This window comes from Cyprinodon tularosa, unplaced genomic scaffold, assembly GCF_016077235.1.
Source record: "Cyprinodon tularosa strain WSP-4 unplaced genomic scaffold, ASM1607723v1 ctg2, whole genome shotgun sequence".
NCBI classification, from domain to species: domain Eukaryota; kingdom Metazoa; phylum Chordata; class Actinopteri; order Cyprinodontiformes; family Cyprinodontidae; genus Cyprinodon; species Cyprinodon tularosa.
Window position 1 is genome coordinate 745,167 of NW_024038733.1, and position 26,663 is coordinate 771,829.

The 26,663-nt window shown below is 39.8% G+C and overlaps 1 protein-coding gene across 2 annotated transcripts in view; it reads right to left on the reverse strand.

Annotated features, from left to right (window-relative positions):
- Nucleotides 1-17,292, reverse strand: part of erfl3 (Ets2 repressor factor like 3) — a 63,094-nt gene extending 45,802 nt beyond the window's left edge. The window contains exon 1 of one of the 2 annotated variants that reach the window (XM_038284194.1): nucleotides 16,705-17,292. In XM_038284194.1, coding sequence (XP_038140122.1) covers nucleotides 16,705-16,726 — 22 coding nt within the window. In that variant the 5' untranslated portion in view covers nucleotides 16,727-17,292. The remainder of the gene's footprint in view (nucleotides 1-16,704) is intronic. The other variant, XM_038284193.1, reaches the window with a different exon arrangement.
- Nucleotides 17,293-26,663: the final 9,371 nt, after the last annotated feature.

A 26,663-nucleotide genomic window follows, 5' to 3' on the forward strand; every position in this document is an offset into this window, starting at 1 on the left:
AAAAGATATAAATATAAAAAGTATAACCACGGATGTCTGGCAGACAGTGATTAACCTACATGTTATGAATGCTGGCGTACCATAAATGATAAATTATGAACAGTTTAGTTTGTGCCTTCAAGTCGTTTTCAGAACAGCTCCAAATGACAAAAAACTCATATGGGTGAGTAGAACACGATGTAATAATGTCAAATCAAGGGCCAAATGTAAAAAAAAACACGGCGTTTTCATTTAAACATTTTAGAGAAGCACAGAGAAACTGAAGGGTAACCAGAAACTAACTTATCTTTGGCTTAATAAGTTGAGCAGTTGTCAGAAAACCTGAAAGTTGTGGACTGGAATAAAGCATCCTCCTTCCCTGGTTAACCCCAAGTTGCTTACTAAAGTATGTACCTCTGTGTTTGTAACTATTAGTTAAAAATATATGCAAAAGGCAATAATACTTAAAAATATTATTAACAAGTGTTCATGTTCATTTGTGTGGAGCAAAGAGCCCAGATAGTTAAGCTTCTGGAAAATGTCTGCTGTTTTGATATAAAAAAGTTAAAAACATTTTTAATGACGTCTACCTTCCAAAACAGGTTGTTTTAAAAAAAAAAGGTTATCTTTCAAGCCAACCCTTTCATTTACAGTTGTGCTTGCTAAAACCCCCCAGTGTTTGCGACACCAAAACTATTAGTGACGTAGGAAAGTGTGGTGAGAATGAGGATTTAAGTGTGACATGGGATGCAGCCTAAATGGGTGATATGAGTCAAACACACGGGTCTCTTATCTTCACTCGTACTTCTTCTCTCTGCCTGTTTAAAGCACTAAACTAAGGCCAAGGGAGCACCTTATCCCAGAACCTGGCTAATTATTTGGCAAGACAAGCACATAAATCCAACTAACACCCACACGAACACAGCACTTGGACGCTAACCGACTAAGGAGCAGCTAAACAACATCTGAAAGATTACAGAGACTCTGCATACTAGCTGTGTGTATGAGAAAATACTTTTTTTTCTAAAATAATGGTTACAGCATTTTTGTTTTCTACCATCTTGAGGTAAAGGGTGTGGTGTTTTGATTGGCACCTACTTGCGGGGTCTGAGGTCCTGTTTCCCAGGAAACATGTATACATAGTAGTACCGTTTACTACAAGTGCACATGCTGACAGTTTAAAACCAGACGCTGCATGTCACAGAAAATATGCAAATAAAGTCTGCTTTTCTGCAACCTGAATAACGTAATGTGCTGCTGGGGATTAAAGTAGAAATCTCATAAATGAAGTCTTTGCACGAGCGTCGTTTTAGTTATCTGCACACACCCGTTTACTGCAGCCAGACGGCTCGTCTCCTAACAGTTTCTTACCCAGACCTAAGACCAACCACACCGGGCCTAATTCTCTCCAACCATCAGACCTGTGGTTTCCCAAGTTAAACCTGTTGTCCCGCCCTCCCTGCCTCCAGGCTTTGAAAATCCCCCCCATTGCATGCCTTCCTGTAATTCTTCCCTGCTTTCATATTCCCCCTCTCACCCTGTGACTGGTCAGGGGATCTAGCTCCCTGATCTCAAAAGCCTTAATCCCATAAAAACAATGACTGCATGCGTTTGTGCGGCAGGGTTATATGTGCGTGCACCCACCGGATTCAGCTGCCTGGCTGTTACGTAATTTCTCTGGGCCACGGCTGATACTAAAAATGGACAGGGATAATACTATTGTGACTGAGGCCAAGTCTACTGTACAGCACAGGGGCAAGGTGCACACATGAAGAAAAAGTTTTGTTCTTTTTTGCCATTTCACCAATTGAACAAGCCTCATTAGTGCCGGGTGAAAGATCAGCCTTCAGAATTTAACCAGTAGTTGATCGTAGATTTCAGAAGAAACAGGAACAAGTAAAATCCTACTAATATGGAAGAAGTGGAGCTGATGGGGAAGTATACATACCTTAGTGTTCAGCTGGACAACAGACTTGACTGGAGAAGCAACTGTAAAACGGTCAACAAAAAGGAATAGAGCAGATTGTACTTCCTTAGTAAACTTATTCCCCATTTACACTAGCCATCTGAAACCCGATCCATGACGAGTTCGGACCAAGCTACAGCTCTCAAGGCGGGAATAACGCGAACCAAAATGGCAGCGCCCATACCATCCAGGAACTTATTGCCTGGATAGTGTCTTCTGCCTAAATTTCAATGATAGCCTCGGTTATCCCAGGTCGCACCACGCTCTTTTGATTCCATTTATTGTTAATAAGCTGAGAAGAAGATCATGTTGTGAACAGATGAAGAGATCTGTGAATTGCAAAGGCAGAAAACCTGCGAAATGAGTCAGCTGACTGTTAATAGGAGATGAAGCGGTCTGCTCATGTGCTCTTTGTTATCAGAGACTGAACCACAGATGAACCGTGCCGAGCCCTACTGTTGAACTAGTACTAGATTAGCGGTTGTGTCTGGCACAGTCCAGTTCAGTTGTGTTCCATTTACACTCAATAGTTATCTCGGTTACCATGCTCGGACCGTTCTCTGCAAGGTTTCAAAAGGGTAGTTTAAATGGGTTCTTCATTGCTGGTAAAAAGACAAAGTCTGTTGTGGAGAGGGTGATCTCTTCTTCCATCATTTGCTGGTGTAACAGCACCGAGGCAAATGATTTAAAGAAGCTTACCAAGCTGATAAAGATCCGCTCTGTTCTACCAACTCCTCTAGAACCTCTGGAGAGGATTTCAAGAATAACTCTTCTAAAAATAATAAACATTGTGGAGAACATCCACTTAATCAAATTGTTAAACATAAACAGAATGTCTTCAGACAGACTTCTCAAGATATGGTTCAAGACAGCACTACATGAGATCCTTTCTGCCAAGAGCTATCAACACCTACAACAACTCAGTGAAAACAAACAACAAAAAAGAAAAACATATTAGTTACAATTGGGGATGGGCAATAGGACCTAAAGATCTAATCTCTGATTTGTTTCCTATGTAATCTGATAAAACAATATTTTTTGGCACTTAAGTTTCATATTAAAATGTCAAAGAGAGAGTTTATCAGTTATGAGTCGACATCTAGGAGCAACTTTTAATGAACCAACGTCACTCTCCTAGATATGAAGGCCCATGAAGTGGACTGATGAAAAAATGAAGAGGTTCCAAAATATAAATCCTCATAAAAAGATAAAATTGATTAATTTCCCACCCCTGGTAAGGACATTTTATTTGCTTTTGAGATCTTTAAAGTAATATTTAAACCCCAAATTTGGAAAATAATTGTTAACCAAACCATATATATAATAAATAAAATAATAAATAAACAAAGCACTGCTAAGAGCCATTTTTTAAGTTGATGAGAGTGTCTTACTTTCCTTTTCTCCAGGGTTAAAATCACTACGCTGGAGGTAAAACCCCCATTTATATCTCTGCAATGCATTGTTAGCAGAATTGAAATGGAGGTAAAAGACATCTTACAAACTCACTGATACAAAATTGCAGCATACCTTGGTTATTACAAGAGGTTACCTGAGCTACTGTCTCCATATCAACCATTAAACTCTATGTACATGCCAAGCAGCAGAGCGCTGCTCTGTGCATCTGTCATGAAAATACATTTATCAAGTGGATAAACTGTACTGGGACCTAAAATAATAATAATAAAAAAAAAAGTTTGCTTTGGGGAGATGAGGCTAAGATTATGATTTTTTTTTCTTTTTTTTTGCAACAAAAAATCAAAAGTTGGTTTAATTTGAAACCAAGTAAGGTAGAGGATATGTAATGCTATGGGCCTGTAAATCAGCCCTGTATGGGGGCCAGTGTTTATATAACAATAACAGAAAATCAATGTTTATAAACTGATCTCTAGTTTATTTGAAAACAAAATCTGTAAAACACTCTTAGCAAAGTATATTGCAGAAAAGAAATTGGCTTGAAACAAAAAATTTATGAAGCCAAATAGATTTTAATGCACAGGAACAACAGCCATGTCCTCCAAGTCCCTGTCCTTGAGTGAGTGTAGCACATCAATTATTTAGCTGAACATCAAATCACTTGCACCGCTTCTAAAAAGAGCTACGCTTTACGTCAAGAAACCTAAAGAGCTCAAAAGTGGTGAAATACAGAGCACACAGAGACAAACTTTCTGCAAAATGCTGGCTGATTTAGAGTACATGTGAGCGCAGGAAGATTTGCTGCCTTTCCTATTAAAATTTAATCAGTTTGCTTTCCTATAAATACTTTTCCAATAATCCAATACATTATTCAGTTTCTCTTAAGCTGTTGTCCACAAAGAAAGGGGAGCGCATTAGTAAGGTTGGAAGTCTGAAGATCGTTTAAGAAGAGAGAAACATGTTTGCAAAGACAGTTATCCAATAAAACATATCCTTTAAGAACACATTTCATGAAAAGAAATCAAGATGATCAAGATAATGCTGCATGCAGTTACAATCAACCCTCAGCTTTCAGGTTACTCGGATCAAGGTTAAATAACACTGATATTCTGTCAATGGAGATTTTTTTTTTTCATGAGTATGAAACATTTACTTGTTGAGCTGTGCTGGCTTAAAGAAAAAATACGAGAGGGACGGAGTTAGGGTGACATAAAGCGGGAATGAGGGAAAGAGAAGGAGCAGGCTAATGGAAGAGGAGCTGCCACTGGGGTATTAGTTCATAGATTGGTGACAAAGAAATGATAGCAGGAGGGAGGAGAGGATGGTGGGACAGGAGGGTCAACTGATACATAAAAAGCTTTCACTCCCCTGCAGGGACGTCTGCATCTGCAGGCAAATACAAGAGTCTGAGATAAAAAGCAGAATCTGCTGCACTCAACAAAGACATGCGTTATGTCCCTCTATCCTTACGGGGACTTTCCATTTACTTCTATAGCCCAAACTAGACCCTAACCCTACCAATTACCAACACATACCTAGCCCGTAAACTCCATCCACACTTTAGCCCTGAACCTAACCCTCCACCCATTGGGGAGAACTCTCCATATGGGGACGAGTCGACTTATCCCCACAATGTAGCATATTCTTTGGAAACTGGCTTTAGACTGTCCCCACAGGGTTAAAAAAAAAAAAAACATGCCACAAACAAGTTTTGCAGAACAAGCCCATCTGGCTGAAGAGTCACAAGTTTTGCTAAAGAGCAGAATTCAACAACAGGCCTTTGATTGCAGATTAGCCTTGATTGGTCTAATTTGGTCTGAGACAGCGGGTTTGTGCTTCTAAATCTAGCAGACAGTGCCTGGAAATAGACTTGTCCAGAAAGCTCAAATTAGATTAAGCACTCATGGTGGACAAATAACAGAGGATGTCCTCTCTGTGGTTAACTCCAGTTATTCCCTCAATCTAAACTTGCTAGTGCAGCTGGACAGAGGGGTCATTCTGCCGCAATTATGGGTCTCATCTATATAAACACCTGCTAATGGCAGAACTATTAAAAAGATGCTATGATACATTTAAAGTGATGTTCTGTGAAGTTTTCAGTGATGGGTTCCTTAACTGTAGCAAAAGTGTGTTTTAATACGATGAATTTTGAGAAAGTGATGCAATCAGTCAGGAAGGAGTACCTAACCATTGCTGCTTTTACTGAAATTCATTGACACTTAAAGTAAATGGGGTCTAGGCATTACCAAATTGGGTTCAGTAAAATTACCTTAAGTAGCTCCTTTCAATTCAGTGGACTGTTCAAACATTTGCAATTTTAATTAGGATTTTTTTTTTCAAAACAACATGCAAAGACAATTAGACAGTTGATTCGGGCTGCAAGAGAGACAGAGAGTGCTATTCAATAGAAAGATATCAGCAAAACCTTTATCTTTCCTTTGTCAGGGAAGTCATCAAGTCATCTCTATGTCATGTATTTGTTCTGACCAGGTGAGTCCAATCTGCACAGGTTAAACCAGATTGGATTCACCTGGTTCAGTGGCTGGGAAGAACAAATACATGACAAAGAGATGACTTGATTTCTCCAGATCCCCGGCCATCTCTGGAATATGCGTAGGTTCAAAATTTGAATAGCCTTTGACGAAATTTAAATATATTTTTGGTATAATGCTCCAAATAGATTCCTACTGAAAATTTAACATTTAACACCAAATGCCGTAACCTGATTTTTTAACCTAACAACTTTACATTAAGACCAGCAGAGCATCGTTCATTTCCATGACAAAACATCCAACCTCTTTTCTAAGCTGAATGCAAATGCCTGTCTCAATGACATCTGAAATTAGTTCAATCAGCTTTACACCAAATAAAAATCAATAACAAGAGCAGCTACAATGCATGGAGGAATAAGGTGAAGACCATCACAGTCCATGTGAAAGACACACAGACAAAGGAAGAGCAATGACTGGTTGAAACAAAAACTCAAAACGTGATCTTGCATTCCTTACATGGGGTGAAGAGAAGGGGAGAGCGAGGACAAGGGAGAGAGGGGGAGCAAGGAGGGGGAGGAAGAGAGTGGTGGGGGGTGAGGGGGACAAGGGAGAAAGTTTAACTTGGCGCCAGACAGCATTTCAAGACCCGGCAGCCAACCACAGACACACACACACCAAATATCGACACTGTGAGTGGCACAGAAGTTCTTTTGGTGACTTCCCATAATCCAGAATTAGATTAGATATTTGCCCTCCACCCTCACTTACTGGGTCCAACACAGAGGCAGATTCCCAGATAAAAATAGCCAGGGGAACTATTTGAACACTGCTGGCTTTTTCTAGGGAGTGTCCGCTGCCTGCACTGGACATGAGGGGTTAGAGCGGGGTTAGGAGCGCCACTCACCACCCCGCTAAAAATCAGACAGCCTGTGGCATGGAGGGACAGGACAGCCCTCATAACAGTCTGAGCAAAAGAAGCACAATATTACAGAGGCTGAACATTTAAAAAATATATATTCTGCATATGTACAAACTATGCACTATATATTTTGGTTCTTGCACACTAGGAGACAGAATTAACAGATTTCATGCGTCTGGTCCTGCTGAGATGCTCCTAATGTATAAAGCAGGAATACCTGTTCAGGTCATTTCCCGTAATGCAACTGCTCACATGTTGAAGATTTTGTGACAGACAACAAAAGGAGCACTTTTGCTTTACATAATAATAAAATCAGAAAAGTATCAAGCACATTTGTTTTTTAGCCCCTTATAACTTTAATAGGCTTAAATAAAATCCTGTGTAGTTTCTTTCAGAAGTCACCCACCTATTAAACAGTTTGTCAGCAAGTAATATATGTTCCATTTACACTACCCTTGAAAAACCGATCCAGGCCGAGACCGGTCCGAGCTTGGATCGGTAACCAGGCCAAGCTCAGTTTTGACGACCGTTCACACGTCACACTTATCTCGGTTATCTCTACTCCTCGCCTCCTAGTGACGATGTGCGGTATTACTGCTAGATTGAAGGAGGGACTCAAGCAGCTGATGGCGGTAATGCACCAAACGCTGTTTGTCAACCGCCGTAAAACCCAAGAAGAAGAAGACGAAGGAGGAGGGAATCAAGCAAATCAAAATGGCGGCGCCCGTCACATTCAGAAAGTTATGCTTGATTATTATTGCTGTACTTCCGTGTTTGCGGTGGGTCAGGCGAAGACGGCAACCTTGCGCGGATGTACTTGAGAAAGTCGGCTTTTGGGAAGCCGACTTTCTGGAATGGAGTGTGAATCGGCATGTTCAGCCAGTCGGCGATGACGCGTTCTGCTCATGCGCTCTTGTTATCAGAGAACCGAGCCAGGAAAAAACCGAGCCGAACCCACCTCGGGAACTGGTCTGCAGTTAGCGCGGTCCGGTTATGTTTATCTCGGTTCAGTTCAGGTTGTTTCCGTTCACACACGACAAGTTATCTCAGTTACTGAGCTCGGACCGGTCTCGGCTCAGTTTTTTAAGGGTAGTGTAAACGGGGTAATAATCTCAGTGTAGATGCAGCTGCTTCTTTGAAGCCTTAGAGGTTTACTAGACAAGACTGGTAAACAGATAGCATCATAAAGACTAAACAACACACAGACCAGATGGGAGGTTGTGGAAAACTTTAAAGCAGTTGGGTTAAAAAAAAAATGTTTGCAATAGAGCATTAATATAAGTAGACGGAAAGAGATCCATGGAAACTCTGAAGAAGCTCCGGAAATCCCCACATGTGTTGACAGCACCAGCATTAGTTGTCTAAATCATAAATCTAGCCTTTGCAGAAGAGAGAGTAATCATGTGAGGGGAGGAGACAAAATTTTCACACAACTCCTGATAGCAAACCAACACAACAACACCCTGATCACACTGTCTCCATGGTAAAGCTTGGTGGTGGCAGCATCCTGCTGTGGGGATGCGCCTTTTGAGCAGGAATGAGGAAACTGGTCAAAGGTGGAGGGTTGGATTTGAAAACAGGGCTGTAACAGTTGGCTTCATACTTGAATGACAAACCCTAAGTGCCTAAGCGCTGTCACAGTCTTGACAGCTTACACCCTGATTATATTCTAACCAGTAGCAAGGTGACAGTCCGCGCTCTAACCTAAAGGACATTGCTTTGTTCCGCTCCAAAATAAAACCTCTCATCTAGAGGGATCAGAGGCATAGAGTTACCCTATCGTCAAGTGTGGATGTGTGTGTGTGGATGTCATCGGACTCGGATCAGTTTCACTGGCGCCGCCGTCACCGAGAGGCTGTTACATACACCCACGAGCGCGGACATACAAAGGTCTGTTACCTTTAAAGAGCTGCCCACGTCGAATACATACACTCTACATATTGTTTCATGACTGCATGCCTTTTAGTCACCTCTAGAGAAGAATGTGAACAGTGGGGTTGTGTAAAGTCCCCTCATTACATTACAAACACACATGCATGAGCAGACAGCTGCTGAACAGAGCAGGTCAAACCATGCATTCTCAACAGGAATTTTGATACTCATTTAAAAAAGAGAAGCATGTATGATGAACTAATATGCCTACTGTTACTTTTTTTTTAGACAAACTTTTGGCACCTTATAATCAGATGCATTCTAGTGATTCACATTAATCTAGTCTGCGAGAATGCATACTATCCTTGGTGATATAAACATGTTGAAGAGACGCTAAGCATTGTGTTTTCTCCCTCGTGTGTAATGCAGCACAGCCGGCAACTATTAACCTTCTAAGCAGGAATGTGGGAGGTCCAAGAATTCATATAAAAAAAGCTGCAGCCTGTGCGTGAGTGTGTGTGTCTTTTCTGTATGAGCAGCCACAAATATGTTCTTCAAGAGAGCTACAGTATTTCATCAACGCTACGTCCTGTTCACACATGCAGACCCAGTCCATTACTGTCCTGAATGATAACCAATAAAGGTCTAAGTGGGTCCGGTGGAAGTAGACCCATCTCACATGGGAGTAAAAAAGGGAGTTTTTGTAGCATCAAACTAATCAAACGATAATAGGAAAGTAACATTTGAGGAAGAGGTAGGAACAGCGCACCACTGGGGGTGCAGCCACAGGCATCGGGACCTTGCTGGCTGTGGTCTCTCTGGTCAAGGGCGACGTTGGACTAATGGAGCAGAGGTCCATTAGTGACGACTGGCTGGGCACATTGTTCCCTTTGGTCACATTCCTCGCTAAAACATTTCCACATGAGACTGCCTTCCGACCAGAAGTCATTTGTCTACTTAGCATCACAGAGGGTCGCATCAAAACTTTCATGACAAATATTTATAACCGGAAAAGCACAGAAACGGGGACAGGCTGGAATGAGACATTTCAACAACATTTACACAAAAAACAGCAGAACTGTTTTTTATGAGCATTGAAAATAAGCAAAACTGTTTTTCAGCTTTACAGACCAGCCGTCTGGGAATCTTTCTGAACCTGGTCGCTTCAGTGCTTCATGTAAAGGTGGCACTCTGTCTGCTGGTGGGGCAGAAGTGCTTGTGTTCCTCTGCCTGAAAGTGCATTCAGGGTAAATGCAAGACGATTACAGAGTCTAAGGCACATGGGGTGGTTGGTCCATGTTTTCATAGGTCCTCAAACAAACAGCTTGGTCACATAAATGTGCAAAATAGGATGTGAATCTGTTTATAAACCCGGTTTCTGCGGCCGTTTTGAAAATCTCAGTGTAACCAGCCATTTAGCTGACCAAACAGCGTCATTACTTGTATATTATGGGTAAAAACCAACATTAGCAAGGCAGAAAGTGAATAAAAATACATCTAAAACACAAGATAAACTTTATAAAACATTTTCTAGACTTCCAGAAGGTTGTTTTAACATGAAGTGAAACTAAATAAATTTGATGTTTTCCAATTCAACTTGAAGATGTTTATCAGAGGCACACAGTGCATAAGGCTGTATATGAATTAAATGCAGGGAGGATCCATTTTGATGCAACAGGTTAAAGAAAAAAAAAACCCAAAACTATACAAAATGTTATGCGTTTGTTTCTGTGGCTGTTACCCTCTTTAAAAGTTGTTAAGGATGAAGCCCAGTGTCAGACAAAGGCCTGTTAGGCTCATAAAATGTGAGTGTATCTGCCTGGTGCTTAATATAAAAGTGACTTTTAAGCACAGCCAATTACAGAACAATAGACTGAAGAAAACCTTGAAAATGGCTGATATACCCAGAACAAGATTAGTGAATTAGCCTTATATGCCGAGTGATGATATATATAATAACAATTCCTGATGTTTTTTTTTTTTTATCAACTTATCCGCTTAAGGACTGTAACACATCTAAATATTTATTTACAGTTGATTCTCATGTAAATGGAGGTAGTAAATGTAGTGTTAAATCCACTGGAGAATAAAGGAATTACAAGTTTCTAAACCAAGGGATTAGTCTCTAACCTGTTTCATTTTTTTAATATCAAAATAGAGAATGTGTTGCAAGCTGCATTCATAGATTGAAAACAGTGAAAGCTCCAAGCGATGATGAATCTTACCATTTAAAGTCGTAGGGAAGTGGCTGTTCCAACCGTTGCAGTTCCGAATTCTCCCGAGTGGTGTCCAAATTTTACACAAGTGAATAAAGTGAATGTGATTGGTCGTTTATCAACAGGGCGGGATTGTTGTGGCGGAAGGTTCGCAAGCTACATGATTGTAGTCGCTTTGTCGGAAGCATCTTGCTAATCAGTTAGCAACTTAGTGCTAGTAGGTTGCCAATGGGAAATTACATTGGGAACAAGTACCACTAAATTGTTGACCTAGAAACAACATTGGAACGCTATGGACAGCGAAAACATGCAAGAGGAGGAGAGCTTTGTGTCAGAGGTCGTGGATGAGTCTCCTCCGTCATACATTTTTTTCATTTAGAGGAGGAAAGTGGGGACGAAGATGTTTCGAAAAGGACGCCATGGCCGCAGAAGCTTCGCTTGGTGTAGAAGGCTTACAGTCGTACATGTTTGAGCCGTCGCCTCGCAGCGCTGCCAGTTCTGTTAGCTCTACGCCTGCTGAAGACACAGACATCTATCCCCGTGAACACTGGGATGCGTAACTCAATGGGAAATGCTTCTTATTCCAACTGTTGTGTATATTAGCTGCGACATATGAAGCAAGATGCTAAGATCGAAAAGTTTCACTGACAGATAACCATTGATATACGATTGGCCAAATTTAGGTGTACAAGCTGACATATAACTAACTGGCCTGCATAGGATAACGGAAAAACCCCCCCACAGATCTTGAGACAGGATTTGTTTTTAAATAGAAATTTAAAAATTTTGGGACAATATCGTCTGATAAAGAGTACATTTATATACATGTTTAAGCCATAATGATTTTACATTTAAATATGATTTCCCTATGACTTTGAAATAAAAAAAGAAAGAAAAATCTGATTTTCCAGTATTTAAGCAGCCAATCATCAGTTAGTCATTTAGACTAATGATCTAGTGTCTCCCTAATGATGAAGTAATTTTTATATAACAATGTAAACAATTAACTAATGAAATGTAAATGGTAAATATGTGGATTTGATAATTTTCCAGTGCTTCCTCCTGCTTTTTACGGAGTAATAAATAAAATATGCTGGAAGTAGCTGATGAGGTAATGATGCTTTCTATTAGGGGGCCTGTGACCAGCCTATACCGACTTCATACAGCATGGGACATCTCTGGTTACTCCAGTACTTTTTATTGCATCTCAATAAAAAAAGCCCTTTAAGACCATTAAGCCAATAGTAGGAATAGTGAGATAGGACATTTAATGCTTTTTCAAAGCTTTCAAAATGCGTTTAAATCTTACTGACAACTGGTCCATGCTGACTTTAGGTATAATTACAGAAAAATAATCAGTTTTACAACAACAGATGCCTAAATCTGGCCAAGTGCGTTCATCTGAGGGCCTGAATAAATAAACTCAGACTAAAACAGGATAAATATCTCAACAACTCTCTTTGGTGTGTGCAAAAACAACACAAGGGGCTTCCTTAACATTCATCCACATATTTCTCAGCCAAACTGTCTCAACAGCCGGTTTGCTCAAACAGTCTTTGGAGCACGACCAGTTCTGCTGCGGTACGCTATCGGTTTCAAGCTTTTAGGCGTTTTGGCTGAGCCTGATCGCAGCAGGACATATAAACCTGTAACACAAACCTGGTTGTAAAACTCATCTGGGACAGGAAGAAATGCAGGCTTCTGCTGTGGTCAGCGCTGCAAGGGAGTTTTCCCAGATAAAGCTAATCACTGCGCTTATCATCACAGCCGCTGCTGAGATTGAAACCCATATGCTTGCAATCGCGCATGGAAACCCATAGCAGGAAAACATGGGATATTTTACTTTTGTCTGCTGCACTTTCTGTGAGTGTGTTTCTAAAAATAAATGGCAGCACATCTCTGAGGTACATCAGCTTTTAGGAAGCAGCGAAAAGAGAACAACAGAAATCATTAAAAGAAAGTTTTTTTTCAAATCTGCTCCCTTTTTTTCCTCCACACTCTCTCTCTCTCAACACAAATGCAGAAGAGGAGTCTCTTCATGTGTCAAAAGCACCATCAAACTATGAGCTACTCTGCACCATTATTACTACAATGAGAGGTCCCTGGCCCCACAAGTCCACACACAATCAGTCCCAGGCCCTGCCCCACTCCCACCATTGTCCCACACTCCACACACACCCACACAATGGCCGACTCTAGAGCCAGGGGTCCCACCGTACGATTCCATCACACAAAGACACGCAGTGGTCCTCATCCCGTCAGAGGAGGGAAAAGGGGGGGTGACTGATGGAGGCGGCAAAGACATAAGTGTAACCAGTAAGTCTGATGGAGAAAAATGGAGTTGCAAAACTGCTCTGTTTGTTGTGGGTTGCTGATAAGAGTTTTAATTGGGTTTCTCCAAACCTTTATCACCCCAGTTTAATCAATCATTAGCAATGGCTTTCAGGCACACACAGAGCTGGAGGCACGACTGTGAGTACAGATGAAAGCACCTCTCAAACTCACTGCAATCACTAACAATATCTAATCACCAGAAGTGATCAGATAAAAAAAAAAAACTGATTTGGATATTTACCTGTGCTGTAAACCCAGAACCTACTGCCATAGCCGAGAGCAGATGTAAATAAAACCGGTTTGTCTCTGTTTTCACCACATCTAACCAGAAATCCCTTTATCTGTTTAGGCTAATTCAAAAAAAAAGAAAGATAAAAAACATGTTAAAAGGAAGTATAGCGTTTAACAGAAAGGAAGTTAAACTCTACAGAGTGAGCAGATTATCATACAGGACATAATCCCACATCTAACATCCCCACAGAGGAAGTAATGATTACATTTTTTTTTATCTTGCACACTATTCATCCACATCCTGCAACTCTGTTTAATCAAAATGATACATAAAGGTGGGATTGGGACAGAGCAGGGACTGCGTATGTGGAAACAGCAGGAGATCTGATAGAAGCGGGAAAAACCTTGCAGATCAACAGCTTTAATAACCCAGAGTTAAAAGGCACTGCAGAGGTCAGATTTTTAGCCAGACTATGTTCGCCAAATAGTACTAAAAATAAAACACAGTTTCTATGTAACTTGGAGCATGAAATGCTGTTTTTTTTTTTTTTTTATCTTTATTATATTTCAGTGTAACCAAGTAATTCCAATTTAGGAGCTTTTTATAACTTCTATTATATTCATGAATTCCATTAAATAATTGTAGTTGTTCTAAAACCTTATTAGATTGAACATTTAATTTACAATTATAAATTGCTATAGATTTGCCAGCTAAAGAGTTTCTTTATTTTATTTTAGCACGCAGGTTTAGTGCTTCTACACATAAAGCTGCCTAAGATATATAACCTTTTACCAATTGCATTTTCACTGATCTCAACTGTATCCTATTCAAACATGCATTAAAACAGAACAGCATGTGATTGAATCAGTGAATCTCAGTCTGAAGTGGAAACATTTAAAACCACATTACTTTATAAGCAGATATGCACTGGAACGGTTTTATTTCTAAAATGCTATTTGAGATGAGATTGTGTTCTGCATTGATGCTATAAAAATACACTTATCTTCTTGAAACAAATATAAATAGGCTTAATAAAACAATAAATAAGGCTCAAATATGTGAGGTTGAATGTTAAACGACCCCATGAACAGCAGGAGAACAGAAAAAACAAATCAATAACATACTTCAAACCCTAAAAACAAACAAGTTTAGGGCCTTTGGCTATATGCTGCCACACAACACACAGAGTTTATTGTTGTTAAGCAGTTAGCAGTGCTGGTGGGATGTCACGGCAGTCTCCTCTGGGCCACTGAAGTGGATGAATGTGGGTGAGTGTGGGTGTGTGTACGCTGGAATGTTGAGGGCTGAAGGGCTTAGGCTGGGTGCAGAGGGAGTCAAGAGGAGGCAGGGAAAGGGGGGCTGTCCCAGGAGGAAAGGGTCCTACACAGATTGTCAGTCAAACATGCATGTGATCATGCAAGAAATGCTTCCTAGGAAGTACAAAAAGAAATGGCAATAATTTCCTACAGGAAAAACTATTTTGGAATAATTAGACAAAGACAGGAGCGGTTATCGGCATGGAATAAACCAACTTTTTTTAACCATTTAGGCACCTTATTCCCAAAGTTTTGCCCTTTCAATAAGACTGGAGAGAAATTAAGGAAAAATAAAGCATTAAAGGCAGAATTACCCCTCCCTCACCCGTTGCTGAAATTTTATATTTAGGCTGGTTGGAAGAAGGTTACCCTACTAAAGCTTTTCCTCTAACTTATTTAAAAAGTTTAACATTTCAATTTGGAGATATTTCATTTCCCTTTAGGATAATAAGGCATTTTTTAAAATTTGAATCGGACTTCCACAATTTCATAACGTTATTTAATGTTTATTTTGTAAACAACTGAAGCAGAACAATTTTATTATTCATTACAAAATAATTTCTGTTGATGATTTTTAACTATGAAAGTCACCTTTAAATGTTGATATATATATAAAATTCTGGACAATCCAAAAGGTTAAATCAGTAAAAAATATATTTTTATAATCCAAATAAAAAGATGTAGTGCATTCAGATAACGATCAGTTCTGCAATCCTCATAAAAGGTATAAAAACGACTGTAGGAAATATATAAATATTTGCTACAGATTTCAAGTCTTTGCACAAGACAGACATTAGAATAAACGTCATACATATACACACACATATATATATATATATATATATATATATATATATATATATAAATATATATACATAAATAAAAGACATGGGTATCATTTAACTGATTTCTTTTTTAGATTATACTTCTATTTTTCAAAAAAAGCCTTTTAACCATTATTATTAGAAGTTATTAAGTGGTCCCTAACTAATCCAGTCACTAAAAACAATAGGAAAGTCAGAGTATAGAAACTCAAAGTTCCTTTAATGACCTCATAAAATGTAGAAAGGATCAAGTGTTTTGGAAACAAAGTAAACAATCCTGGTATTAAATTCAATTCTTGGAATACTGCAAGCTTTTATTAGAAATCAATAAAGTTTATAAGCCCTAACTATTGCAATCACTGGGGGGAAAAAAACAAAAAAAAAAACAATAGAGCAACTTTATTTATTCCAATCCTTTTTCATCTCTCCTCTTTGTTTCTACTAGCAGCACTTATGAAAATTGTATTAAAATATACTTAAAGACTTCTGGAAGTTAAAAGTAGCTGACAATGATCAAAGAAAGAGCAAAACTTCATAGAAGAAACACATGACGGTACTTCCACTTCCTTATTTCTGGAGAAAATGTACACCAACTTAAAGATAGAGAGAAGCAAGAAAAAGAAAAAAAAAAAACTTATGAAAGCATTTCGGGAATTACAAACACACACATAGACCTCAGCTGACTGCTGGGAATCCCCCCCATCCACCCACCCACCCCTAACCTCAGCAAACTGACAGGCTAACAATAAAATAAATAAATGCCAGCTCGGTTTATTCCTCTACATTCCTGGATATGTTCACCTGAGTGCTTCTAGGATCTGTTTTCTGCTAATTATCTGAAATCTTGCGGAAGGAGAAACAAGGTTGTCACGGCGACACGGTAGCATTTGGATAAAAAAAAAAGAAGAGAAAAAGTGTACAGTAGTGAAACCACTTCCTCTCAGACCAGAGTACAGTACCAAACCTGCACCAAACTGAACTAAATCCTGAGAAAGCTGCAGCAGCACATGTGAGAGCAGCACAAATCAACAGGCTCTCTTTGTTTTTCTAAATCATCGATGGAAGTTAGTTATCAGACACTGGCAGTCCTGCTGAGTGAGTAAACAACAGAGACAATGGTGAACAATCATAGCCAACTCACCAGTATCTCCAGGTGTTTTCATTCTGCCTGGATAGGAAAGCTTAAACTGGAGGAACTCCACAAAGTTGCTGGTGGAAGGAGAAGTCAGTCTCTCTCTCTCTTCTTTTCTTCCCACTCCGGTTCCCAGGCTGGAAAACTTGATTAAGACGCACCGAAAACTTTTTCTTTTCTTTCCTTCAGGGAGCTGAAGGGGCTCTGTGAGCAGAGACTCCCCCCCTCCCTCCGCACTTTCACCGTCCGGTCTCAGAAAACTGAAAAGCCCCCAAAATGAGTCGCTGCTGGCTCGGCAGGGAGCGTTTGAATCCGCTCAACTCGCTTTGGGCGAAACAACCAACCGTCCCGATTCAAGGCAGCCGATAAACCGTCCGCTCCTCCTCTGGAAGGAGTTTGGTTAACTGTCCGGGAGCTGCTTACTCCGTCCCGGTCGCATCTTTCGCTCGGTCCGCCTTCAAAGCTCTGCTACTTGTGTGTCAGAAACGAAGGTTAGAAAGCAAACCTGTGTTTCTTCGCAGACTTTTTAGAGCTCCACTCACAGCGCTGCTCTCCTCCTCCCCCTACCCCCCCAGGCGCGCGCGCGCCTCGCTCGGTTCCTCGGGGGTGTCGTGTTTCGCTCGCTCTCTCTTGGCTGGAGCCCCGCCCTCACTGACGAAGAGACAAGAGGGAGGGGGCTAAACTCGCGAGTCACGCCTACTCACCACGAGCCGGGGGGCCCGCGCTGGCGTCACTGCCGCACGCTGCGTTGCCAGGGAGACAGGCTTCAGCTCTCCGCCGTGCTGACATCACATCCGAACGCTGCGAACAGAGAGGCGCGAGAGCAGGCCGGTTCGCTGTGTTCTTCTGCGTCAGTCAGAGATAATTAAACCTTTTCATATCAGCATAATTACACTTGTTAGATTACATGAAAGCATCAGTTGGTGATTAATACTGAAATCAGAACGTTTCAAAGGGAATTCGCTGCCAACTTTTAAAGTTACAAAATCACTTCCTTTCCACTAAAAAAGTTTTATTTTTTTATAAGCTTTATGTTTGCCTCCGATAAAGCCTGGATAAGGCCCTAAGCAAAAGTCCCCGCCACCAACTTTACTTCCACCGACCTTTGTTTTCAGATGGCCCATTTTTAATCTCTTCATTCTTTTTTATTTAGCAGTTGGAACGACTGCTTTTATTAGATTAGCTACAAATAAATAAATAACATGTATTGTTTGAAACAATTAACACAAATGCTTCATGTGGTGATGCTCAGCAATGCTCTATGAAGCTGGGGTGTTTTGCAAAGTTTTGCTTCTGCCCTGCAATGTACTGCAGACCAGCATAACACATCACATTTTTATTTAATAAGATGCACCACATGACCTTTGACAGTTTATCCGCTGCAGATTAAAAAGGCAAATAGAATATACCAAGAAAATATACATTAAAACCTACTTAAGAAAATACAGTACCCATGGAATTTTGCAGAAATCTCCCAATAATTATGTCTGTAAACAGTCTCTCTCTCTTTTTTTTTTTTTTTACCAAATATTATCTTTCATTTTAAAAACTTTTTTTTTAATGTCTGATAAATATTGGTAAATCAAATAATAAACATCAGCGCCTTGTATCCTTTCAGCTGTATGGATTAAACTTTCACACTGAACTTTCATCAATGTATAAAAATCACCTACCATCTATTGACCTTTTAATGCAGCATCTTATTTTTATACTGCCACCCACACCTTTTAATTTAATAAATGTAAATCAGGTTGCTCTTAGAAACTCAATATTGTTCCTTGATTGTTTACCCAGTTTATATTTGCAATGCTCTGTGATTTCCTAGGAAAAATTACTTTTTTCAACGACACAAGTAATTGTGACAACAATTCATACTAATAATTTAAATAACACAAAAATGAAAAAAAAAATACATAACAAAATGACTAAATGATAATTTGGTAAAATAAAATATCTATTTTTATTTATTTTTAAAAAAATAATCACTGAACAAATTAAGGTACCTTGCTCATGAACAGTGGACCAACATACCTATCAATAGATCTTACTGAACTTTTCCAGAATACAGAAAACAGCGATTGCCTCAAAGTGCTGCTCACAATCAAAATGTTAGATAAGGAGCTCCAGCAGGCTTGTTTACATAGTCTACAGAAACATCTGTGCAGAATACAAACTGGAGACCCCCAGGTTGAAGTGGGAGACACCTCTCAAGGTGGCAGACAGTGACAGAGCCAAGACTCTGTGGGACTTCTAGATACAAACAGACTAAATTGTTGTGCAACAGTAGTGTCATGATCATTGGAGCACTGGGCCGCTAACCCCACATCAGTCCAGAAATGCACAGTTCTAGGGACAGGTAAGGTATTGAGAAAAACCCTGAAGCTCACAGGCCTCTGTTAATGGAGCAGAGCTTGAGATGGAGGAACCACCCATCCCGCCCTAGACTATGTGGCGTGGGTCAGAGAGCCATTTTTTTATGTTTATTTAAAAGTGCCAGCCTGTGCAAAGCCTGTATAATTTAAATGTATATATACAGAGGCGTAGCCAGAAAATTTTAATAAGGGTGGCCAGGCAATAACCAATGTACACTGAGGGGTGGCCAAAAGTGGATAGGTGCCAAAACCTCAGGGTCAATCTACACTGTTCCAAAAGGAAAATGAACAATCACAACATCCATATTTTCTAAATAAAAACAAACTATACTTTTCTACAGCCTTTTCTAAGAAATAGAAGCATATATTTAAAAATCCATGCTGTCTAAATTAAAGGTGTAGTGGACAAAATTCTTTTAGTTTTGAGTTCTGGGGCGAACATCTTATTCATTGTCATTACTAACCGAATTTTATTAAGAATCATTCAGCATAAAATTAATGTTTACATGTACTAATATCTGCAATAAATTGATTACTTATTATTAAAGTAGTTATTTATCCCTGATTTCAGTGAAGATTCCTAGATGACTTGCAGAGACATAATTTTCTCTTTACCCCATAAAAGACTAAATCTAGTTCTGAAAAGAGCATTAATTCTGTATTTATCTTTAATATTAGTATATTGATGTGCATAATTAACCACAGGGTTTTTGTTGTCAGGTAATTGTTTACATATAGAAAATTAAATTTAAATAATTTAGAGCATTCCACTTTAGAGTATTACTGTTGCTACCATCTGTATTATAGGGATAAAATCATAGGGGTGGCCACAGGGGTGGCCAATGATTGGGTAAGGGTGGCCATGACACCCCTGGCCCCCAATCTAGCCCCCCCCCCTGTATATATACCAGCTTTTTGTTGTTGCAGCCAATTCATTTCATATTTTTTGCTTATGCATTTAAAAGATCTAAAACATAAAATAATAAAAGTGCATATTCATTTTGTATTTTATAAACTGTCCATTACTAAGGCTCATATCTTCTATTCATTGTTTTAACCTTAAGTGTTATCTATATACAATACAATGAAACTCCAAATGACACACTCTTATTTGAAAATAAGTTTGAGTCATCATTTTTTCACCTCTCCAGCCTTTTCTCTGAGGAAGAAAAAAAAGCTAAGAAATGAGCTCTGTTCTGTATTTCACCCAAGAACATCACAAGTGTTTTTTATTTGACCCTGAGCATCATTTGCATACACCGTAGGTGTGGACATATTAAGCATCCTCACATCACAGCTGCGTGTAATTTGTAAATTTGCTTTCTTATGATTAGAAGTTCATCATGAACTGTTCGACTGAGAACACTTGTGTTTTAACCCAGACGCTTCCTGTCACCTCGAACACGCTGACCTTCTGCTTCCTCTTAAGCTGATAGAGAGAGGGTGAGGCGTCAAACATGGGAGGTGATGTGAATCTCCTTTTGTGCCCCCTTGAACACTGGCACCTGGCTGAACAGGATGAAGGCCTGATATGTGTTCATGTGCTTTTATTTGACTCCACTGTTACATCAGCGACACACACCACTGCCCTGCCCTGTCAACAGGATAAGACAGTGGTAGTAAAACAAAGTAAACAGAGTCCCCTGACAGCAGCGCCCCAGTGGGCTGATTTACTAACAGGATCTGTCCTCCCTTCGCTGCCCATTATTTGACAGGCTCAGGAAACGGACTCTGCTCGGCCAGATAAGAAACTAAACCAAAAGAAAAAAAACATTCAACTGGATGCTAAAGCTTTTGGTTTTAGGAGCTACTATCTCCTACAAACGACAGGACAACCACAGAAACAGAACTAGGTGATGCGTTTCCCACGCTGTAGCTGACAATGGGACAATCAGCTCGCACCGTCCTCCTTTCTTCACTGGATGGTCTGTCACTTCCTCTGGCATGCATCTAAAACACAATAAGAATTTATATATATGTATATTTTAGAAATCTGGTTAAGGTAAATACATTTTCACTCAGTGTCTTCCGAATCTTTTACCATAACTTAAACCTCTCACATTTGTGTGAGAGTGTTTTTATTGAGGGATGTTGTATCATAAACCTACTTAATGTGAAATGTATATATATATGTATGAATTTAAGCTTTTCTTTCCAATCATAAACTGTAATGAAGTCCATTGCAATCAGGAATATTGCACCTAGTTTTACATATATATGATCTGTAGCCTAAATATATTCTACAATATATCTGCAAAATTGTCAATGCTGATTTTACTAAAATGCACAGTAAGGAAAGTAACCTTTACACGTTAAGGGTCAATAAAGAAAGAAAAAAAAAGTCTCTCCCACAAGCAGCTGCACCTAACTGACAGCACTGAGGTGTTTGGAAACTATTAATGTTTTCTAATTATTGATAACTCTCTCTCCACATGGCGATGCACAGCTCTGATTGAAGAATGGTGCTGTCCACTATTCTGGCTCTTGTGGGAAAGTGTCACCAGAAAACTGTTGTACAAAAACAAGAAGTTCCATTTACATTTTGTCCCACATCACAGGAGTGTGGAAGAAGATTCTCTGGAGAAATGAAACCAAAGACTGTTTGGCCTTTATGAAAAATATTTGAAAACCATTTCCTTCCACTCAACAGTTAGGCACCATTATGTGTTAGTGTACCAAATAAAAAGATAAGAATACATTAAAGAAAACTTAGGGTATAAAGAGACAGAGGAGATGAAATGAACTAGGAGACGAGTTCTTTTTTGTGATAACATGGTTACATCAGAGATAATTAGTGCTGTGTGGACAGATGGCAGCTCCTGTCTTATAATTTGTCTCTTTATAAATACATCTATGTGTGTGCATGTTACAGACGTGTGTGAGAATCCACCATTGTTACTCAAGTGCCATGGATGACATTTACAGACAAATCTACAGCACAGTACATTCTGAACACTAATAAACATGCAGGTTCACTCAACCTGCTCCCTCTCTCCCACCTGCGTCCTCCTCCTCCTCCTCAGCTTCCTCCTAGTGCACTCTGATTGTTTTTCTCCCCTTTCTCTCTTTGCAGTTCTTTGTCATCCTCCACTGGCCGTCATACAAAGCGTCCACTCTCCCTTCTTCACTCTCACACCTCTTCCTTTCCTCCTCATGCCTCTGCCACCTCTCCGTGCCTCCATCTCCTTTGCTCCCACCTCCTCTCCTCCTCAGGTAATGGTTTCACCTACATGCCTGACAGACTGAAGAAAAAAATGATTAATTATGTGCAATTTTTATTAGTAAAGACCTTTGAAATAATTTCATTATCTGATAACCGTGATCATTCTTAAACTTAACCTTAATCAGACATTAATGAGACCTTCATATCCTCCAGAATGAGATGCGGGTAGAAACAATATGTTTGTCTTCTAATTAATGATCTTTTCTATTTATTTATTTTTTTTATTGCTGCTTTAGCACTTCTTAAGCTTTTATTTATCAGGAGCTGGATCTCGGAGATGCATTCATTCTAAGGTTACAATTTACCGTCTAATTGGACACCAGGTTCTTCTAATTAGCACAGTGGTAAAGAAAGGTTAGCTTTTAAGCTAAAAATAACATTGAGCTTACTTTTCTCTAAACTTAAAAACACAACAAAAGTATGGAAAAACTACTGTGACCTTTTTTCACAATTTTTTCATTACTTTTGTTGTAAATAATGCAGTCTTTAATTCCAACTTAATTCTAAGCCGCTAGGTTTGTCAAGGCTCAGAACAGAGGAGCCAGAATTCAAGGCAAACAGACAGACTGGATAAAGAACAGATCAAATCTGACTAAGGAAGGTAGGACTATCCAGAAGGTGAAGCCAAAGCTGCAGTTGAGGAGGTTCGCAGGAGTCCAGGCCAGAAGATCAGAGATCCAAAGAGGTACAGATGGAAAATCCAGGTCAAAGTCAAGATGCAGATCCAGATTCAGTCCACAGGCAGAATCCAGCAGGAGGTCAGGCAAACAGATCAGAACAGGAACAGGCAGGCTCAAAGGTTCAAAGGCAGAACAGATCAGGACCAGGCATTCAGAACAAAAACAGGTACGCTAGAGAATTCTCACCAAAAGCTTGAATAATCTGGCACTGATGACTGGGAACAAGCAGTTTAAATAGAGACAGGAGCAGGTGACACAGATGGACTGTGCTGAGAAACTTGGTAGAGCTACTCAGGGGAATGAAATGAAGGATTAAAGTAGTCATCAGTGCAATATCGTGACAAGGTTTTATGGTTTTACAAAAGCACCATATGCAAGTAGCCCATAATTGCAAAGCAGAAGAAGCTTTTATCAAATACAGATCTGAAAAGGGTCACACTTGACACGTCTTTTAGGTAACAATTCTCTGTAGACATTATTTTTAAAGACTTTCCCAACTCAGGTCATTTTATAATAAATTAAGCATTTCATTTTGTTGTAGCTGGATATCTGCAATGTTACTCTGAAGGCAGATTCCAAAAGCCTGCCTTGTTAAACTAGGAAGATGGTGGACATAAAGACAGTTATCCTTCCTGACCCCCAGTTTCAATTAATGTACATACATTTTATTTTTGTCAAGGTAATGTTTTCACAGTTTTTTTTTATTTATTTATTTAGATTTGAAATTTTTATTTTAAATGGGAAAAAAACCCATTCAAAATGTTTTATTGGGATATCTCTCTCCATAAGCACACACCTAGCTCTTGTGGAAGGCAGTTCTTTCCTCTGGCCAGTCAGCAAACTGTGTGTAGGGTAGAACGGTTTTGTTTTTGTTATTTCTTTGGTACACCACGTAAACTAAGGATGGTGAAGACAAAAAGAACTGGTGTCTAGTAAGCTCCAGGTGCAGGGGAAGATGATAACCAGTTTGGTAGAAAATGACCCAAACAGGTTTTCCCTCATCCAGTCCCTGAAGAAAAGCATCATCATGGGATGATAATGCCCCCACTGTGTTTTACTGTTTGCATGCTGAATTCAAGATGTTACATTTGTACAACACATCACATTTTACATGCTCACCACTGTCCTGGCTTGTAGCAAAGATGAGGATTCTTCCCATTCTTCCCTAATGGTCAGAGTTGTAAAGAGCATGGATGATGGTGTTCCTGTTAGGAGATGCTTATACCTGAGCTGTGGATCTTAGAAGCTTCTCCAAAGTTACCATGTAGCTCTTTTCCATTCCTACACAAGGTCAATTAATCAAATCATAGTGAAGAAAAAAAAAATTAATTCAATGCATTGGTATTGAAACATATACATCTGACAAAGTAGGAAACTGTAATTGAAACATGTTTGCTGGCTTGTGCAAGAATTGCCTGAAAATATCAAATGTTATTTTGAGCTACGTACATTTTTGATTTACAGACTTTGCAACTTCTGCCTCCCAAAATTACGGTGGAACGGAATTGCATTTATTCTTATTGCTGGACTGCACAGGTGTAGCTAGTACGTCTATTCAGAGGTATAATGACAACAAAATGAAACATCAGAGGCAGATTTATTGATTATTGTTTGAAAGTTTCTCTGAATAACCTCACTTCATTAAGACTAGTCTTGTCTTACATTTTCATTTCTTATAAGAATTGCAAATCCTAAACCTGCTGAGTGATTTGAGCTGCTTCGTACAGCACTGATATACAGGACTGCTCAGTTCACACTGATTTATAAGGCACCAAATAAGGAGACACGGCAGAGGTGAAACATCATTCACACAAAACTAAGGATGTGTGAAAAGTTATGCTTTACCACAAAGGGGAAGATGTTTCCCCACATCCATAGCGACAATTTCTGGTAATATGGATTTAAATCAAATTAAAATTTCCAGCCGTTAGATCTGAGCTGTGAGGGAAGTGAACATGGTAACGTGTCTTACAGACAGTGCATCACACAGGGGCCTTGTGTTATTGGCTCCACATCATCTGTAACTCTCTCTATGTCCCATCCCGTCATCCCCCTAAACACACACACACACACACACACAAACACACACACACAGCCTTATGCGACTCTGTCCGTTCCTAATCAGAATGACAGACAGACGCTCTGCAGAGAAAGACGATGAGAATGAAAGGGAAAGCTCAGATTTTGTCACTGGAGGGTTTGTGTTGACGTGAACACACTCCAGACATTTTTTTTTCCTATAGATACAAACCTTCATCTAACCCCCCCGCCCCATTTGCTGCCCATCTCTCCTGAGAAGACTGCATCAATGCTTCAACCCCAGCAGGAGCCAGCATCACCACCAAACTCTTTGCCAACTACTACAAAACAACATATATTTTAGGGTTTAATTACCAAGAGTCTTTAAACCTCAACATATTTTTTTTTTCTAGTGGACCTCAGTGGTGCAACAACATACCAGGCCTTCCAGTCAGCCCTGACACATTCGCTGGTTTCCTCTACAACCCAGATGGCTTGAGTCTGTGTAATTACCATGGACAATGGGTGTGGTAGCCCACAAACCAGAGCCACCGCAGGCGGCGGAGGCACACTAACACTCAACATTCACACACTCGGTTGGATGTCCGACGCCAAACCATGTTCCTGCAACCGGCAGAGGCAAGGCAGGGATTATACGTAATTCCTGGAAGGGGCGTTGAACAACCAATACAGGTGAAATGCAGTATGTACACAAAGGTGTGTGATGATTCACACCACTGGGGAAGAGAGTCTGTGCATTGACAAACAATCCATGCATGAATACATGCTCACTTCCTCCTTGTTTTTCTCATTCATTCATGCATGTCACATCTTTTGCAAACTTTAAAAAACAATTCACCGAAACAGTCATTTTCAGACATCAAAACATCCAAAGAAGAGGCTCCCATTTGTCTTTATTGCATGCAAAACTGGGTGCAAACTGGAAATGTAGAGTCTGTCTAAAGGCCACTGACAGTTAAAACAGACCAGATAAAAGAAGCAAAGAAAAAGCCATCAGCAGGACAAGTGCAGCGGGATGGCGGTTAATACCCCGCCTACTCACCCTGCAACGTCGTCACTTTGAAACGGCAAGCAGCAAGAAAAGACCTAGAGGGAAAGACAGGAAAAAGAGCAAAGCTGTGGAGAATAAGGAGTGGGAGAGGGAGACAGAACAAGGGAGTCAATGGGTTCTTTGTCTTCGCAGAACTTGTTTATTTTCAAGCTTGCAAGTCCAACAGTCAGGAGACATGGCCACACATCACTCACACTGTCTCTCCTTGTCCTTACTTTTTCTCCATCTTGTACCCTATAGGATGATAATGTAAATAAAACCCTGCCCTGAGTGAGATGAATGCAGAATGTGCAGAACTATTGAGCCTCACCCTATTTACTAAAATTTCCCTGAAGTTTAAACTTATGGTTCTAATTCATAATTATTCTGGTTCCTCTTTGAACATTCAAAGTTTTTCAGCATTTTTACATTTGGTTTTGTGCTTAACTGTTTGCCAGCTCTAGAAATGATGGTTTGTTTTTAAAATGCTAAATCATTTTCATGCCAAATAAAGGGCAGGACAAAGAGGAAGAGATTGAATTGAAACCACGCAAACAGACACCATGCATTGTGGCACTTAGATTTTTCACTGCTTTATCTTTTTACTATTTTGCTATATTGCA